This window comes from Vigna angularis, chromosome 10 (assembly GCF_016808095.1).
Source record: "Vigna angularis cultivar LongXiaoDou No.4 chromosome 10, ASM1680809v1, whole genome shotgun sequence".
Taxonomy (NCBI): Eukaryota; Viridiplantae; Streptophyta; class Magnoliopsida; order Fabales; family Fabaceae; genus Vigna; species Vigna angularis.
The window spans coordinates 33,189-52,366 of record NC_068979.1 but is presented as its reverse complement, the minus strand read 5'-3'; the positions used below and the strand labels follow the sequence as shown (position 1 = coordinate 52,366).

General features: G+C 32.1%; 2 protein-coding genes across 4 annotated transcripts; both read right to left on the bottom strand.

The window, feature by feature from the left end:
• Positions 1–301: 301 nt before the first annotated feature.
• Positions 302–3,726, bottom strand: LOC108319966 (uncharacterized). The gene is made up of 3 exons (XM_017551290.2): positions 2,444–3,726; positions 1,419–2,105; positions 302–1,139 (listed from the first exon to the last, which is right to left on the bottom strand). The coding sequence occupies exons 1-3, from the start codon at positions 3,593–3,595 to the stop codon at positions 564–566; spliced, it is 2,415 nt and encodes an 804-aa protein (XP_017406779.2). The 5' UTR covers positions 3,596–3,726; the 3' UTR covers positions 302–563.
• A 5,430-nt stretch (positions 3,727–9,156) lies between these two features.
• Positions 9,157–14,423, bottom strand: LOC108319964 (UDP-rhamnose/UDP-galactose transporter 1). 3 transcript variants are annotated; one of them, XM_017551283.2, is made up of 6 exons: positions 14,230–14,423; positions 13,910–14,149; positions 13,293–13,477; positions 12,007–12,207; positions 9,953–10,114; positions 9,157–9,836 (listed from the first exon to the last, which is right to left on the bottom strand). In XM_017551283.2, the coding sequence occupies exons 2-6, from the start codon at positions 14,034–14,036 to the stop codon at positions 9,474–9,476; spliced, it is 1,038 nt and encodes a 345-aa protein (XP_017406772.1). In that variant the 5' UTR covers positions 14,037–14,149; positions 14,230–14,423; the 3' UTR covers positions 9,157–9,473. The 3 variants fall into 3 exon arrangements, with proteins under 3 accessions (XP_017406772.1, XP_017406773.1, XP_017406774.1); XM_017551284.2 differs by having other exon boundaries at positions 13,910–14,039; XM_017551285.2 differs by having other exon boundaries at positions 13,910–14,036.
• Between the last annotated feature and the right edge of the window lie 4,755 nt (positions 14,424–19,178).

Here is a 19,178-nt window from a genome sequence, read left to right as displayed (position 1 = left end):
TTTGAATTTGAAAAGTATTCTAATTATGTAATCTGAAATACCAGATTACACCATCACAATCCAAATATATTTTGAAACCTGAAAATATATTTGAAATTATGTAATTCATAATATATTTTTAGATCTGTTCAGATTATACACTTCAGTCGTGTCCCAGAATTACATAATCATAAAATCTAATGCCTAGACATTTTCAACTTTTCCAACACCCCTTACAAGATGCAGAAACCATGGGTTCATAATACGCTATTGTTGTCGTAGTTTTTTTTTTTTGGTCTAGCTATTGTAAATGTCCAAGAGCTATCGTTTGAATCATGCAATTCTAGTAGTGAAAAATAACAATCTTCACAGTTTACACCGCTTTTGTTGTCCTGCTCTGCCCTCACACAAATGAAAAGAAAAATGCACAAATCTCAAACTCAGTAACCAATCCGAAAGCCTCAAAAATTGATAAAGAAAAAAAGAGAAAAGTGACAATCACATTCTCAGTACGTAATTCCAGTTACTAAGCTTTCGTATATCTGATTATCAATCCCCAAATCCTCTTTCAACCATTATTCAGTCTATAGATGAAGTGAGAGACCTAGTTCTCCCAGTTGCTTCTGGTCAAGATATGATACATGATCCATCGAAATTAAATGTCTTCCTAGATCAACTAAGTCTTTCGCCTCAATTTTGTACGTCGATTGAAGTTTTTCAGCTTCACGGTCTGCTGCCTCGGCTTCAGTAGTAAGGAGATTCGCTTCTTCTATATCACCCATTTTTAGTGCGCCAGCCTTTTCAGCTCTAGCAGTAGCAGATGCCAAACGTAGCTTCTGGTATCTGACCATTGCCAACTCTTTCTCCTTTAATAAAATCACTCCCTCAGTCTCCTGTAATTTATTAAGGGTTTCTTTGATTTCTTCTTCAAGCTTCTCAAGATTTAATGTAAACTTGTCCATGTCTATCTGGATGCTCTCTTTTTCAACACACAGTGACTTTGCCTCGGTAGCTATTCGAGCCGCCTCCTTGAAATTTCTTGCAGCAGTAGCAACTTTCTTTTCTGCTTCTAGTTCTGGGACTCTTTTATCAATGAAAATAATCCTCTGCTTGAAGGATGCTATCTCTTGCTGGATGCTTGACTTTCTTGAAGATAGTTCCTAGAAACAGTGTAATGAAATTTGTGAACAAAAACTACCAAAATAATTTTCTTTATCGGGAAAATAAGTGACTTGCTTGTGTAGCTTTTGAATTTGATTACTTATGGAGTGGGACTATTTATTATATATTGAAGCAACTTGACTTGTGCACAACTTCAAATTTAAGGTTATTAGGTGGTACACAGGAGGCAGGCATACACATTGGGAGTCTATGATCATCCATCACATCTCAGCCATATATATATACACACAATTTTAAACACAAAAATCAGAATTAACCTGCAAGGAAGTTCTAGCGGCAGAAACCTCCTCTTGAAACAATTTGACATCTCCAGAAAGCTTTTCCTCGTTCTCTGCAAGTGTCAGTTTGTCCCCCCTGGACTTCAATATAGATGACATCAAATTTCTTCTCAGTTTAACTGTTTCACGGTATCCCTCAGCTTCCTCTGAAGAAATACTAGCAAAATTCCTAAGTCTTGCTCCCATTTCTTCTTCCTGTGTGAGAGAGTTATCAATCTCCCCCTTCTTTAGAGTCAAAGTTTCAGTTTCTAATTTCACATGCGCAAGGGCAGACTGCAATTTGTCATACTTGACATTAATGCTTAACTTCATCTCTTCAAATCCAGAGAGAACTTTATTTATCTTATTTTCTACAGCTTCTAAATTAGAGTCATTGTCTGCTATCTCCTTTTCTTTCTGTTTAACTAAAGCAAGAAGTTGATCCAATTCACCCATCAACACATCCTTTCTTTTACAAAGAATCTCTTTTTCTCTTTTGTCATCCTGGATTGAATGCTCAATGGAATTATTCAATTCTAAACGAGCTTCATTCATAAATTGTGCTTCAATCTCCAATTCCATCTTTTTAACCTCCATAGCTTCAGATGATGAAAGCCATTGGTCCATTTCTTTTGAAAAAACTGATGTTGCTTTCTTCAGGATAGAATCTGCATTATTTAAAGCGTTCTAGAAAAAGAGGAAAACAGTCACATCAGAAATGTTAACCATGATTGATTTGTAAGGGGATGTCAACGAATGAGTAATCAATTGTCTCGTGTTACCAGAGGATGAAACTTTAGAATTTGTAACATTTGATTTGATTGATGGATTGGTGTTAAGTTACAAGGAAATGCAAAAAGCTGTAAACTAGACAAAATTCATTTCACCTACGCTTGGTCAACCTTCCGCCTGAACTTATTATATAAACGATGTAAGGGAAGAAAAAAAGTGAGGAAAGAAATGACAGTTATGCAACTGCAGTATGTATTAAGAGTAAACTAGTAAAGGATGTATATTTAACTAACCTTTGCATAATGGTCGAGCAGGATAGCGCATTGTTCTTCGGCAACTAACTGAGATTCAAGGGTATGCTGCAATTTTAAATCTAAAGCGTCGACAAAAGCATCGGCTTCTCTCAAAGAATTGATGTAAGTCAGTTTCTCCTTTTCGGCAACAGAAAGCTTTTCGCTAACCTTTTCGGCCCTTTCGAAATCTTCAGCTTCGCAGGCTTCTTCCAATTGCTTTTCGAGTTCCATGTATCTGAGCGAAGCAAGATTGGCATTCTCAACGATTTTTCTTCTATTTCTGATGGAATCCTTTCGAGCAGAAGAAGCATTTTTTACCAGTTGACTGGCAAGGTTAAGCTTCTCACGTATGGTGGCCTTGATTTGCTCAAACTCTGCCTCAGGAAAAGCCGATGCATGTTGTTGATTCAAATTATCATTCCCTGATATGGAGGAAGATTCAGCAGATGGTTCTTCCTCAGGAAAAACTGAAACACGATGTTGTTTCCGATTCTCATTCTCTGATTTGGAGGAAGATTCAGCAGATGGTTCTTCCCCAGAAAAAGCTGAAGCGTGTTGATATTCCCGATTCTCATTGTCTGATTTGGAGGAAGATTCAGTAGATGGTAGGGAAAGAGTAACAGCATCAGCATCAGCATCATCAGTGGCAGTGATAATGGAGGGAAGGGTCTCTGGGAGCCGAACAGTATGAGCAGCGCCGAGGCTTTCACTGTCATAAATTGGTTGGGGGAGCGGAGAAAGAGTGTGAGGCATGTCGTTGAAATGAAGGGTATCTCTACCATATCCTATCCTCAAGCCAGATCGTTTTCTCCTTCGAGGGGGCTGACCCTGACTCGGACTCTGACCCTGACCCTGTGTAGAGGAAGAAGAGGAAGTTGGAGCGGTAGCAGATACAGATAGCTGGTGTTGAGATTGGAGATCGTGGTCGGCTTCAGCTGCTAGTGAGTTTTGGAGGGGATCCACCACAAGCGTGAGGTCGGAGAAGAGATTCTCGTCAAGGGGCTGCGATGTTGTCAGCGCATCACTACCATTGTAATTGTCTTGTTGGACCTCTGCTTCAACTCCAATTTCAATATCGGCAGCAGGGTTAAACAGTACCATCCCGTCAAACAGCGAATCCATATCATCGCTTTTCTTCCCATCTGAAGCCATCGTCTCACTTCTTACTTCCCCAATCTCCCCCCTCCGATTGCAGAATCTTCCTAAATTAACTCCCTTATATCTTTTGCATGAAAAACATCATCGGCTTTCTGCGTTTTTTTTTTATTTGGGAAGGAAAAATAGGATGAAGAGAAAATAGACGAATGATAAATAAAATTTCCAAGTATTTTTTTTTATCTTAAGCTTAATTAAATTTTAATTGCATAGTAAAGGTGAGTTTTTTCTTTTTTTTTATTATGACACAGTATCAACAAATCTTTGACCATGTTTATAATTTTTTTATCTGAAATTTTTTTATCACCTCTTCAAAAGTAAAAAATAACGAACATAATTATCAAATAATTTGGAAGTCGTTGCGCTAATCAATCAAGAGGAAAGAATTAAACATTATCAAGATTTTCTTTTAACATTCAAAATCTTTAAACACATTATCAGATTCCTCACCTGTATGAAAGAATTAAACATAAGTTTCACACTTCATAGGTGCAAGTTACATAATACAATGGCGGGGAATCAAAAGTGATTCTGTAAAAGTTAAAGCATTCGAAATTTAGACATGGATCCAATAATAGAAAGAATACTATAACCAAGACACATCAGAAAAGAACTATTTGGAAAGCAGGATTCTTTAAATGGAGTTACAAAGACTACAGGACTTATTTATAAATTAAAGTTAAGATTTAGACGAGAACTTTATCATAACCTCCACATAAAAGAAGTCAAATGATATAAAATAAAAATGTAAGATTATAAGATTGTAAAATTATAGGATTGTAAAATTATAAGATTGGAAAAGTGTAGGATTATAAGAATGTTAGATTGTAAAATTGTAAGATTGTAAGATTATAAGATTTTGTGGATTTGGAGGTGTTTTTATGATTCTTTGAGCGTTCTGCTGCTGTCTATCAAGTAAGAGAAGCTAATTACATTGATTTTAACTTATAATTATTGATTGTATGCTTGTATAATAGTTAGTTTGTGTAATTGAACTATTTGATAAATATGACCTGTTCAGTTGAGTTAGGGGTTTTGAATTGTCTTTAGTAATTGCATGTTTAAATTTTGATATATTGCATGAATGAGATTACATTTGAGGTTAATTGAGTTATTGATTTGTGTATAATATGACGGTTGGTTATTTTGGCATTTGTGGTTAGTGTTAAACTGATTTACTAGGTTTGAATGACATAAATATGCAAAATTTTGTTTTGCAGAACAATGTAGACTCGTTGGGAGAGCATATACTCGCTAGGCGAAGTCAAAGTCAGAGAGTTACTGATTTAGTAGTCGCTCGGTAGATCAAAGTCACAGAGTTCATTGACTTGACAGTCACTGGCGAGAATATATTTGCTAGGCGAGTTTTGGAAGAATTTAAGTATGTAAGTTTCATTGATATTCTCATTGAGAGAGCTATTTCGTCGTTGGTAAGTGTGCTGTCAAGCACTACTCGTTGAGCGAATGTGATGTCAAGCACTACTTGTTGAATGAGTGTACTGTCAGGCACTACTCGTCGGGCAAGTTAATCTGGTGGCAAAGTGAGTGTGCTGTCAGGGACTACTCGTTGAATGAGCAAATCTAATGGCTGAGCAAGTGTGTTGTCAGATATTAATCACTAAGTGAACATATTTGATAGCTGAGCGAGCGTGCCTTCAGGCACTACTCATTGAGCAAGTAGATCTAATGGCTAAGCAAAAATATCATAAATTTAACTAAATTTTCATATGTTTTTTATGATGTCGTTAATGTTTGTTATTATGTGAATGTTAAAACAATGGTTGGTTTGTGAAGTTTTGATGAGAATGATTGATAGATTTATGAATACATAGGTATGCGAATAATAATGAGTATTGTATTTGTGTTTGGCGTAATTCCATGAATCTAATTAAGAGATTCTATGGTGACGTTTCATTAGTGTAAGCATTGATCCGAGAGTCGAAACGTTGGAGGTTATCATGTCCCTCTAATAATCATTCAAGCTCAAGTAAAGTAAAATGAGGTATGTGGTGAGAGGTGTATGAGGTCCTAATCTAGGGGTTTTACCTTGGCCAAAGATGTTAACGAACTAACCTTGTGTGTGGTAAGGTGAAATTCATTGACAATAACTTTACAGAGTAATAAAGGCCTCCAGAAGTGCATGACCCCTCTAGATTTCACATAAATGTTGCTTTATCTAGATAATTGAGTCTAGAATGATTCATTATATGTGATAGGGTTGTTTTATGAATGAGTGATGTATGATGATTATTTCTATGTTTGTTTATGAAAACTCTTTTGCACATCAATTTACATTTTCTTCTATGTTATTTTCTTTCTTTTACAATGATCACTGATGAGTACATTATTATGTCCTCATTTAACCTTTAATATTTGATTTTTAATTGGTTTTTGTACTTTAAAAAAACATTTTAATTAAGATTTATTATAATTGGGATTATTGAGCATGATATAGAAAAACATGTTAAAAATAATTTTTTAGTTGCATAAATGTTCTTTGAATATTTTAATATGTGTTAGTACAGTTGTAGTTAAGTTGAATTCATTAAGGTGTGAAAATAAATTAGTTATTCATGACACCTTAAAGATAAATACAAGAATAACAAATAATCAAGACCACTAGAAGTCAAGTCAAACATTGCATGAAGAAGGCAAGAAAAACATAAAAAACTGAAGAAAATTGGCTAAGCCAAAGGGAATGGGCAACAAAAATTAGACCTTGTGGTTTTCTCTATTTTTTCTACAAAAAAAGACTTTGATAACTGATAAATATTTATGATAAAAGATAATTTGGGGAAAATATATCTTTAGATATTTTATTTGATATTTTTAAATAATTACCTTATTTAACTATATCAATAAATATCAAAAGATAATATTTTTCAAATCTTTTTAAATCTAGCTAAGATCTTCTCAAATACTTTTAGATCTCCACAACAATAATATATATGTATATATATATTGGATTATTTAGAGGATGATTTGAGGATATATTATGATAAAGAAGATTACAATATCAAAAGAACCTGAAAGAAATTGCAATCCAATTTTTATATAAAGAGACTTAGAAAAACACAATAGGGGAGCTTAGGAACCTTTCACGTTCTAATTTCTTCATCTCTCTCTTCTCTCATGTTCTTCATGCTCTCTTATATTTTTTTATATTTTAACATTCTATGCAGTGTTAAACCTTTGGGTTGATTCTGTTATAATTTTTTAATGGGTGTTATTCCCTCCACCCCCACACGTCTCTTCCTCCACCTCCCCAATTTTCTAAAATACCAATTATATCCTCTGATTTTACTTTTATTATTTTAATATTTTAATTTATTTAAAACCTTTGATTTACTTCCCTCTGCACCTCTTCCTCTCTTTCATTTTCGTTTACCTTTCTATCTTCCGTCAAGCTTTTTCTCTTCTCTTCCGTCAAGCCTCATCAACCTTTCACTTCTATTTCTCCATTTCTTTCTTCTTCATTTTTCGGAAGAGCGTTTGTGGAGCAGTCGTTGAGCCGTTGGTGCCTTGGTGCGGTGGAGGCCGTTCAGCTGGGAGAGGAGCGGATCTGCGGCGTGCGGCGTGGTCCAGGTTTGTTTTCGGTGCTTTCTGCCTTGGTGCTTGTCGCGTTTCAACAGTGTCCGCGAAAGGCCGAAACTTTAAATATAAACTACTGTAAATAAAATAAATCCTAAATAAAATAAAAACGAAACGTAAAAGGAACACTGCCTGGACGGATGACATCCTTCAACGGATGTCAACATCCGTTTAAGGCAAAACGGATGTCGACATCCGTTTCGCCTTAAACGGATGTTGACATCCGTTGAAGGATGTCATCCGTCCAGGCAGTGTTCCTTTACGTTTCGTTTTTATTTTACTATTGGCGGCTCATGGGAAGGATTATAGGCTTGCATATTAAAAGGATTATTGGAAGCATTATGGGAAGGGTTTAGGGTTTAGGGTTTAGGATTATTGGAAGGATTATGACTACGTATCTGGAGAGGAACCACGACAAGGACACTACACCACAAACGCACTGCACCACGTACTGCACCGAGAACAAGAGGAAGATTGCTTGATAATTCTTTTCACGATCACCAAGTTTTGCAGAAAAATATTTTACTCATACAAGGAACTACGTAGGTTATCAGTGAAATATGTGATAAATGAGTAAAATTAAAAAACAATAATTTTAAAAATAAAATTTTACTGAGGGGCAAAATAGTAAAAAAAAGATGAAGGAAGGGGCAAAATAGTAAAGGGGAGGTGGAGGGAGAAGGCTATGGAGGTGGAGGGAGCAACACCCTTTTTTAATTGGATTCTGAGGTTAGATGAGTATATTTATTGTTTTTTTAATTCTTGTTGTGATTTATTTTTATCTATTTTGCTTCTTAATCAAGTAAAAGTAATGATTTTTACATTGTAACAAATTAGCATGATATTAAATCTACATAACATATCAATCATGAGTACAAGAGTTTTTAATTTTAATTGAGAATTCACTTCGATTAAAGTTAAAAACAACTTTCATGTGATTAAATAAGTTTTTGTCAATAATTGATAATGTACTTTGATTAGAGGTCAAAACTTTAATCAAAATTAATTAAGAGTGTACTTTAATTAATTAGTTTTTTACTTGAGAATGTACTTTTATTAAATATACTATTATTAATCTAAAAAGTTCTTGCTTTTAACTCAAAATGTACTTTAGTTATTAGTGAGAACATCAACAAATTAATTGATAATTTATATTTGATTAAATTAAAAATATAAGTCAATAACTAATTGAACAATAATCTTTAAATAATAAATGAAGAATCCTAGTTTGAGAAAGGAGTGAAGTCAACCTATTTCTTTATCATTGTTTTTTTCTTTTTAAATCTTTGTATAAATTTATTTCTTTCTATATTTTGTTAATTGGTTCTTTAATTTTTTATTTATCTTTATCTTCTTTATTATTTTTATTTTATTATAGTTTTTATAAGAATTAATTTGTTAAAAATAATTTTGTATTAGAAGACAACTTAAGATTAAAATTATTCTTTTTAATTTTTTTGACTTCTTAATAATATCGAAGTTATTATAGTTTAATAGAATTAATTTAATCACATCAATATAGTCTTATCAATCACCTTTGTTAGTATGGGCAAGGGAAAAAGAGTTAAACTATCTCATTGTTAGGTTGTTTTCCTTAATTCTTAAATTTTAAGAAAGACTTTTATTTTTTTTAATGTTGTTTCTTTGAAACTATATTTATATATCTCATATTACCATGGATATACCTTGAAACAGCTATAATAATAATTTTCTAGATTGTAAATTTTTTATTTTGAATATTACTATGAAATACCTTATTTTACAAGTTTTATGCTATTAAAATTGAATGTTACTTTTTTTTTACCTTTTTTATAATCGTAAAATTTCCTTACCTTTTTTATTATTCTTGCAGGAAAATTTGTTGCACCTCTTAATTTTTGTGCTTTCCACGGCCACCACGAAGAGCATAGGACCTCCATCCACGCCAGCTGTGGAACGCCAGAGACTAAAAGATGGCACGAATTGAATTCATAACAAACAAAAAAGTGTTATAGGGGATTGATATCGCTTTTCATTAGCGTACAAATTATACATCTTAATGGTGCCATCATATTGTTCATCTAGCAATTTCTTGGCACACCAAATAAATAACCTCAACATAACAAAAGTAACAAATAAAACTAATAAAGAAACATTACTGATGAACTGGATGCCAGTGTAAGCAAATAGAAACGAGGTTTTACTACTAAGTGGACTAGACAAAAGGCACAAAGCAGATTAAAGAAATACACAACATAATTGCCTGCATCATTTATCAACAATTCACCTCCAAATCCGAGTCAATCTATCCTTCAGCCTCACCAAGTTCAACATCTTTCAGAGGAATCTTTTCTAATCCATCCTTCAATAGTCTAATTTCTTCTTCCGTCATGCTGTTTTTCGCATGATGAGGTAATGTCTTTGGATTTGACTGCTTTTCAGTCTCTACAGCCCAACTGTAAATTACCATGCCAAGAACTGCGATAATCATTCCCATGATATTCTTGAAAGTTAGCTCCGAATCAAATAGCAGCCATCCCAACGTCAGAACACATACTGTTTTCATGTGGCCTAAAACCTGGAAGGAAACGGCTGAAAAGCGTCCGATGCAAAGGTACTGGCTCACATTGCAAAATACAGCTAGCGAGCATGAAAGAATAATGCACAACTGCAGAATTTAAAGAAAAAAAATTTAAGAGAATAATCCAACAGTATTTGTATATTTGAAGATAAAATACATACATAATATGATAGATTGGTGTCAATAGGGGAAAAGGAACTTACAATGGCACCAGAAGAAATCTTATAGTTGGTTATCAATTTGCCACTAAGATAGTAATCAACAAATGGACCAAGAATAAGAAGAAAAAGCGCTTGAATGGGAGCAGTTTTACTTAGCAATTCAAACGATCCAATTGAATATTTCTTTTGAAGAGAACCAATTGACTGTTACAGAAAAGGTGAAAAAAACAACAAAATTAGTTATAAAAATGAATAAATCCTACAAACATCACGCATAAATAATAGCATCTACCACAAATTGCGTTCTCTTCTGTTGTACTCATCATTTAACTATAATACTAATCTGTTCTAATACTTGACCATTTACAGGTGAGAGACAGGCCATTAGAAGGGGAGAACAGTGCTTAGTCATGACACTTAATGACGAGCTCAAGAGCAAGAATAAACTGTCCCTAGAAGAATCACAAGAAATATGACTAGACAAGTTATTTTTGCTAACAAAAATATTCCCTCTCTCTCTCTCTTATGTGTTTCTTGGACTTTTTAAGTGTAGGATTTTATTTCTTAATTATAGAGGTATAAATACTAAAAGTAACATTTCTCAAAGCCCAAGAAAATAAAAGAAGGATGGCCAAGATTAAAATAAGAAGTGCAAGAAGGAAGCATAAAGATCGAAGCTTAACATAAGGGTAGCGTAAACATGACCACAGGAGTATGAGAATCATGAGTAAGCAAGAGAAGTGTGACTCCTAATTCGGCCAACACGAAAGTTCCTGTTTCATTTTTTTTTTAAATTTCAAATTTTCCCTCCTTTTGTTTTGAAATTTTCATCTAGGCATGAGTGGGTTCTAGATCCCTCACTTCTATGTAATTGGAGACACATTTGAGTGTCATTAGGCATAGCAAATTCAGAACTCAAAGGCCATAAATAGCGCCATCACTCACACATGTAACTTCACTTTGGAATATATGATATTGTGAGTTTGTTAGTGTTGTGGAATAACTCAAATCAAATTCACTGCAGAAGCTTCGACCACACAAATAGCACACTGATATCAGATAATCCGCAAAACGAAATAGTAAAAGGTAAACGACAGAAGAACAAGAAAGAGTCACACACAGAAGAAACGTGATTCAATTAAACTATTTCACAAACTTCAATCTACATCTGCAACAAGATTCCCTGTAACCAGAGATTACGACTCAAAGTTCCTTTTAGTGAACTCTCATTCAGCTCAGTTATTAGTTGAATAACAACTCTCAATTAACAATAACTGTCTATACAGGTTCTTATTTATACAACATAATTATTGTAACTAACTTTCGTAAAACATACCTAAACTAGCAGAGAAGAGAAGACAAGTGAACAATACTTCCTACTATTGGGCTTGAAACGTCACTTAGACAGTCTTTCCAGACATACTAGTCTTAGAAGAAGTTAACAGTCTGGTGCAGCCAGCTGATCTTGAGCCATCAGACAATTAGGATTCTTAACAAGATTTTACTGAACCAATTTTCACAGTGAGAATACTCTTGTGTGAGTGATTACCTACTTGGATCTTGACTTCCTAGGAGGCAAGTGACTATTCTTCCTTGAGCTTATCATGAAGATGAAGACATCTCCATCTTCAAGTGGTGCTCTTCTTTACATTTCTTAAGTCTTCTCCACCTTTGTCTTTTCATATATTGTTTTTAATTGTCTCTTGTTCTTGTTCTTGTCTTTCTATCTTGTTTAATTCCACCATTAATGATATTCATTCATGTCTTGTGTTTCTATCCTTTCCTCTCTTGGAAACAAACCTCCGCATTTAAATAATTCATTAGGATTAAATTCGTTTCAGCAATAAGCTTCCTAGAGAATCTTGTCCTTGTTTTGTTCTTACTAAGAAATTAAACACAAATAAATTATTATTATCATTTCGAGTAAAATCATCTTAAGAAACATATCACTTAAATCTAATAAAGTTCTGTCCAGAACCTCACCTAAAATTGTACGAGTTCATAATAACTAAAATGATAGGTGAAAAGGAAATCAAAAATAGCAGTCAATTTTGTATTGCCAGCATATTAGAGAAGAAACATTGAATAATACTTACAATTTGCTGCAAAGATGTTGACAGAACTGCTAAACAGGCACATATGAAACCTTTCAAGTTAACTTTTACATCAGTTACAGTGCAAACACCAACACCAATAACCACAACCACCACTGACATTTTCACTTCCCTTGAGTAGTGCTTATTGTGAAGTATCCATTCCATCACGCAAACCACAGGAATCATGCTCAGTTTTGATATCTGTGACGACACATAACACGAGAAAATTAACTAAAAAGCAGTAGTGAAAATTCGGCGAAAACGTGAGAATGACTAGGTGGCTATGATTCATGATACATCAAAGGCGAGTCATGACAATATGGGCAAATGAATCTGAAAACAACGCGACATAGCACCTTCTAATATACAAGAATTGAGATGTAATCATAGTAACCCACACTTGCTTCTCTAAAATGACAAGCTGAGTACAAGCTAAGGTGTCTGGCCAAACTGTTTCTACGTTTTTCTTCCCCTTATAAAGAGAAGTTAGACCAAATATACAGAGGAAACCTCTTAAAATTTTAAGGAGTTTATTTTTATAAAAAAAGGGTGGAGAATAGTGTTTTAATATAAAAATCTAAAAAAATATCTTATAAAAATAAGTTGCATATCTTAGCCTCCCTTTCCCTCTCATCCTAAAATAATCTAACTAAAATGATCAACCTGACACCATGCTGTAACAAACAGGTATTGTACAACAGGCTGGAAGTCCACTAAGAAGGTCCTTCCAGATAAAGCGTCATTTATCCACTCCTACTCCGAGCATTATCTTTATTATTCTCGATGTTAACTTAGGCAATGGAGTGGGGCCTGATAGTTAATTGCCCATCTCTTCTTTGCAGATCCAAGGAATGCCTAAACACAACAGGCCTACATCCAAAAGAGCACTCTTAAAGACTTGAATATTATGTTCAGACCATCGTAACTTTTGTCTTGCAAAACTTTCATTACTACACGTAACAGTAAGTATCTCGTTTGATACTAATACTTCTAGGGTTAACATTAGTACTCACAGCTGCAGTTAGTTAAATCATGAATATGTAAAACCAACGATCATCGGGTAAAGGTGGAATTCCTCATTATAGAATGAAAGGCTTCAAATAATTGGCCTGGTGCATGCTTGGCAAAAAGGTAATGACTATGTTATGTTAACAAGGAAGAAGGATGAGGATTCTAAAATGACTATGGGATGAAATTGTTGACGAGAAAACAAGTTAAAGTTTAAATATCCAAGCCATGAACATATGATATCCCTATTCGCAGAAAAGATCGTCATAAAACCATACTTGGTAGAATCCAACGGAGTTGAGCATGAGGCTAAAGTTCATCCCCGTGATAGACATATTAGCAACCAGTGAGAACCAAATGAGTTCCCACATGGGAACATGCTTTGACGCTGAGTAACCAGTAGCATTTGACACGAGACCGACGAGAGCAGTTACGGCAAAGTGGAACCCAGTTAACGAACTGGCTGAAAAAAATTAAGAAAAGGAAAATTAGAGGACAGGATCTCAACCAGTCACGAGCAGAAACTTCTGTATGTAATAATATTAAAAGTTTGCACATAATACTTGTGAAATATAATACTCATGTCAGAAATCTCCCAGATTAATATTAACTATCAAACTAACAGTAATAAGCTCCAGTAAAAAATAAACAACAGTCGGTATCAAGTATCATCTAGTTTTTCTAAAATAGGAAATACTAAAAAAAATCAGAAAATATCATGGATATTTGGATCGTGACCGACAGAGGAGATAGAGAACCATAAAATGAGCGTATCGTAGTAGTGGAAACAGAAAATTAAAGAGATAACAAATAACATGGAAGAAGTGAGAGATCTATTAGTCTCAGTCTCAGATCCAAACATGAAGAAATAATAGTTAAGAAGAGAGAGGCTGACCAAAGCTGAAAGCATAGCCATTGTTGGACATAAGCTGTTTGTTGGCCATAATAATCCCAACGGAGCTGACAACGTTCATGGCCCACGCTCCCACATCGGATATCGACGATTTCTTTTCGCTTTCCATCTTCTATTTCAGAGGGCACCAAAAGCAATTTCAATCAATACAATCTCTACGCATATACGAGAAAGAGAAGAGTATTGAGTGGTGAAATGGTAACCGCTCAACGAACACTAGATCTGAGGAAATACAGTATTACAAGATCTGTAAATATACAGTGATACAAGTTCGTTTTTCCGAATTTAAATTCAATCTCAACCTCGCTTTAATCGTTCGCCACTGAGATGAACTGAAACTATATCAGAAGAACAAAAAAGGAGAGCCGGGGAGGACCGCTTCCACTCTGGCAATTGCAGCTCTGCCTGCGCTTATGTCTCTCTCCTCCCTGAACACTTCCTTCCTTCTTCTTCTCTTTCACATGATTGTCTCCTAATACTTCCTAACTAAATTTGAAAATTAAGTAAATAATTTCCTTTTTAAACGCAATTTTATTCAGTTTTTAACACATATAAGCACATGCATGGAATCATCATATCACAATTTATTTACTTTTGATTTATATCAATCAATTAATAATGTGAATTATTCTTTTATTCTTATAAATAAAACCAACATGAAAAATCACAAATACTCCTGTAACATTAAAAAATCTATAAAAATAATTTTTATATTTATTTATCTAAGTCCATGTTAATATAATTATCATTACATAAAAATTTTATTAAAAAAAAATAAAGAATATGAAAATAATTCCATTCTTTTAACTCTACTAAAAAAACAAATTCTTCAACGTATTAAAAGAAATATCATTAACTAGTTTTAATAAAATCTTTAATTTTTAGAAGTTTTTTTTTTAAATTTAATATTAACTTTAGTTCTTTTCCTAACCCATTTTTTTTATACTTTAAACATGTTCATCATCTTTTTTAATATTATAATATTCACTCTCACGAAGCATACTAGTTCGTTTAAAAGGTATTTTTAATTCCTCTACAAAACAAATCTTACCTCAAAGATTGAAAATTGTCAATGAATTAGTGAATTTAATTATTGTAAATCTTACAAACGGTTAACGATGAAAATAATATCCTCCAAAAAGGATCTACCAATCAAGGAATCATATTGTATTAGCACATTACCATTAAGATTCTTGAAAATATTCATTCATAATACAAATATTAATCATGATTAGTCACCACTACCTTATGTTGTGAGTGAGCAACAGGTTATACCATAACAGGTTATACCATAACAAGTTACACCATAAAAGGCTCCACCATGGGTCCACCATCTAGCTAAAGAGTCTTTAGTCTTATCCTATGCATCAACCACCGTAGGACAATAATGTTGTTTAATTTTACACAAACTATTTTCTCCCCACCAGAAATAACATTGGCATCATGTTGTAACTGTCTATGATTATATAAATCATGACTTATCATTTTAAAATTTGAATAAAATAGAGACAGTTTCTCATACTCCTCATTAGCAATAAATGCCAACCCTAACATTTTCACCAAATTTTGAGTAGGCTAATCAAATAACAAATCTACATCAACCATGATACGTGCAAATAAACCTCGAGACTTATTATTGGTATAATCATCTAAGGATAAAGGTGTACTAATTCCACGTGTTATTGAGAAAATCACTTTTGACTGTTAATACTATAAAGGAAGGCCATGAATCCAAACCTAATATTGAGTTTTGTTGAGTTTCATGAAAGTTGGGACAAAATCTTTTATCCAAGAAAAACACGTGAAGAATGTCAAGATTTAAATTCCAAGTTCCATCAGTCAAAAAATTTCATGTCTTCTAAAAAAACAAATTCATATAATCTTTTACCAAATGGAATTGCCTTCCAATGAACCAAATGCTTCCATGGAACTGCTCTTCATATTAGTTATAATCCTGTCTTTCATGAGAGAACCAAATATATTAAGATTGTTTGTCATTTCATTCGAAAGAAGATTGTATCTAAAGATATCAAGACTGAGTTCGTTAATTCAAGTGACCAATTAGCAGATATTTTCACTAAGTCTTTACGGGAGTTGAAAATTGATTATATTTGTAACAAGTTTGATACATACGATTTGTATGAACTAACTTGAGAGGGGGAGTGTTAGATATATTATATCTGTATTTTATCTTCAGTTAGTTTGTTATTATTCCTTATTTGTATTTCGAGCTTAGTCCATACTTGTTTTATTGTAAATAGAGTGTTCTATGTGTATATATTCAATACAAGGGAGATTAATCTCATACATAGTTTTTTAATATATTCAACAAAAACCTATTTAAAATAAGTTTTTAATTATAATCATATTTTAGATACATAATTTCATTATCTTGAAAAGTTAAAAATATAATATATGTTGAGTTTGTTTAAGCTTAAAAACAAGATAATTTTGAAAATAGAAAAAATGTTCAAAGTCATTTTTATAAGTCCAGAAATTACTTATATTTGGATATAATTGTAAAAGCTTATTATCTTTTAATTTTTTCATATTTTTAAGTTTTATTGAATTTTTTTATAAACTATTTAATATATATATATATATATATATATATAAATGTTTAACTTATTTTTAGTTTTCACATCTAAAATATAATAAGCACAATTCAGTTTAAAAAAATGATTTTTCTCAAAAGGATCATCCATAAAAAAAATCAAATAAGTTATTGTTTCTATAAAACAATACTAATATAACATAAACATTTTTGTATATCAAAATTGAATAAAAATACATATAATTTTATAAAATTAAAAAAAAAAACTAGATGTTAATACAATTGCATAATTTGATTCAAGAGTACATAACTAGTGTATATAATTAAGTTACAAGAGTTAGACCAATATGTTAACTTAATAAAAAAACTTTTAAATATTATTAGGAACAAAATAGTCAATATGTTAAAAGAAGATTTCATGTGATTCTAACCCATAGGACTTTATGAATATGTGAACTTTTATAGTAAAATATATTTTTGACCTCAAAAGATCAAATCAATTAGATGAGCTAATTTTACAATTCTAACTATACATGGACCATAAGATTTAATGAAAATCATTTTCTCATAAAAAAGTAAATAAAGATCAAATAACAATGAAATTAAAAGAAAAATAAAAGAAAAGAATGAGGTAGAACACAAAAAAGAGTTTGTTTTTATAAAATAAGTTCCACCCTACCAAAGAGGATTTTAAGAATAAGACAATAAATAGGCTCGCAAGATCCTCTCTTCTATGGTTTTTACTTGTCCTTTAGATGTAAAGATTTATATGAATAATGTTGAAGTAGAGATTGAACTACCAAAAAGAGGGAATCAAAATACTTCATGAACGCTTTTATCTCTCCATGGCAGTATTAATATATGGAATGAGTGAAAATCAAGAAAAGTATATTATTCAAGCAAAATAATGTAAATTAATGCATTGACACTTTAAACATGCATTAATAATAGATGAATACATCATGACTTTAAACATAAAAATCTTTACACTTTTTTATTTTTTTTACATTCCGGATTGAGTGTGTTAGAAGGTATTTTCAAATCCAAAAATGCCTATCAGAATAATTAATCGAGAAATTTTGAAAAATACATAAAATACATTTTTAGAATGTATTTTTTAAATTTGAAAATATATTTTGAAATTCATTTCAAAAAAACAGAAAAATCCACAACTGTGTGTTTCAGAAAAATGACTTCTAAATTACCCATTCCAGAATTTTTTTTTATATTCCAGTATTTCTGAGTTAAGAATGCATTTAGATCTAGAAATACCTTCTATGATAGTTAGTTTCGGAATACAAAAGAAATTAAAAAAGGATATTTCAAAAGTCATTTTTAAATCCAAAAATCGCTTTTTGAATGAATTTTCCTAAATTTATTTCTGGATTCGGAAATGAGTTTTGAAACATTCAATTCGAAATGTATGAAACAAAAATCTTCTACATAATAGTAAACCGAGAATACATACACCCTATTTTTACATTTTTATTAGAATTAAATATATTTTTGTCATTAACTTTTAGTAAAAATTGAAATTAATTCATTTTTAAAATTTTGGTCCAATTTAGTTATCAATTTTAAAAATATGTAAATTTAATTTTTTAACCAAATTTTATCAAGTTTATTAAACGTTTCAAATACGTTTCTCAATTAAAATTGAAACAAAAATAAATCAGACAGGATAAACAACTCAAATGTTATTATAAAACATGCCTGAATCATCAAATAAACTTAACAAAATTTGGTTAGCAAAACTGAACACATGTATTTTTAAAATTGATAGATTAAATTGAATCAAAATTTTGAAAAGAAACTAATTTCAAATATCACTAAAAGTTAAGACATTCAAAACATATTAATCCTTCCTATTAATACAAATTTTTTAATGGTTTCAAATGGTGTCAAGGAAGTGCAGCAAAACGGACGAGAAGAAACAAAAACACAAGGTTGTAGTTCTCTCTGCGGTCTTTACTGGTGGGAGCAATCAAGTAAGAATGCACAGAGGTTATTAAGGCATGCCTAGTGTAGAGAAATAGCTAGGGGAGGTTGAAGAGAGAATGAGGAAGGAAGATGCAACGGTGTGAGTGGTGAAGCTATTACACTTGTTTTTTTTAGTATAAGGGTAAAATGGGGATTTTAAATCTTATAGGGTGTGCAAGAAGAAAAAAATTAGGGTGCAGGAACAGCCCTTTGTGTCATCCTATTCTCATATTTGATTGTCCATTTTGAGCATAGGAATTTCTCATACTTTCATCATAAGGAAATCAATTCTGACAGAATTATCTTTAATAAACACACAAATCTATTTACACAAATCTATTTACACAAATCTGAATGTGTAATAGAATAATGTTTTCTACAAATGATGTTTCCATGCGCTTGTTATCTATATATCCTAGCTTGTAACACGTCGGTATAAACAGTCTTACGGAAGTTTTCATGAAAATACACCAAATAACTTGTTTTCTGTTCTCTCTGAACAGAAATTAAGAAAAAAATACATATTCTTTACCACAGGTTAATCTGCTGTTCGAAGTCAAAAATAGCCTGATAACTAAAACGAGATAAATAATTTGCATTATCTTACAAAAAAAAGTCAACTTATGAAGTATATTAAATATATTTAATGCATTATAATTTGCTCTAATCTTGTAAATTTTCTAAAGCTGCATCCTCAAATACAGCGAGAGAGAATAT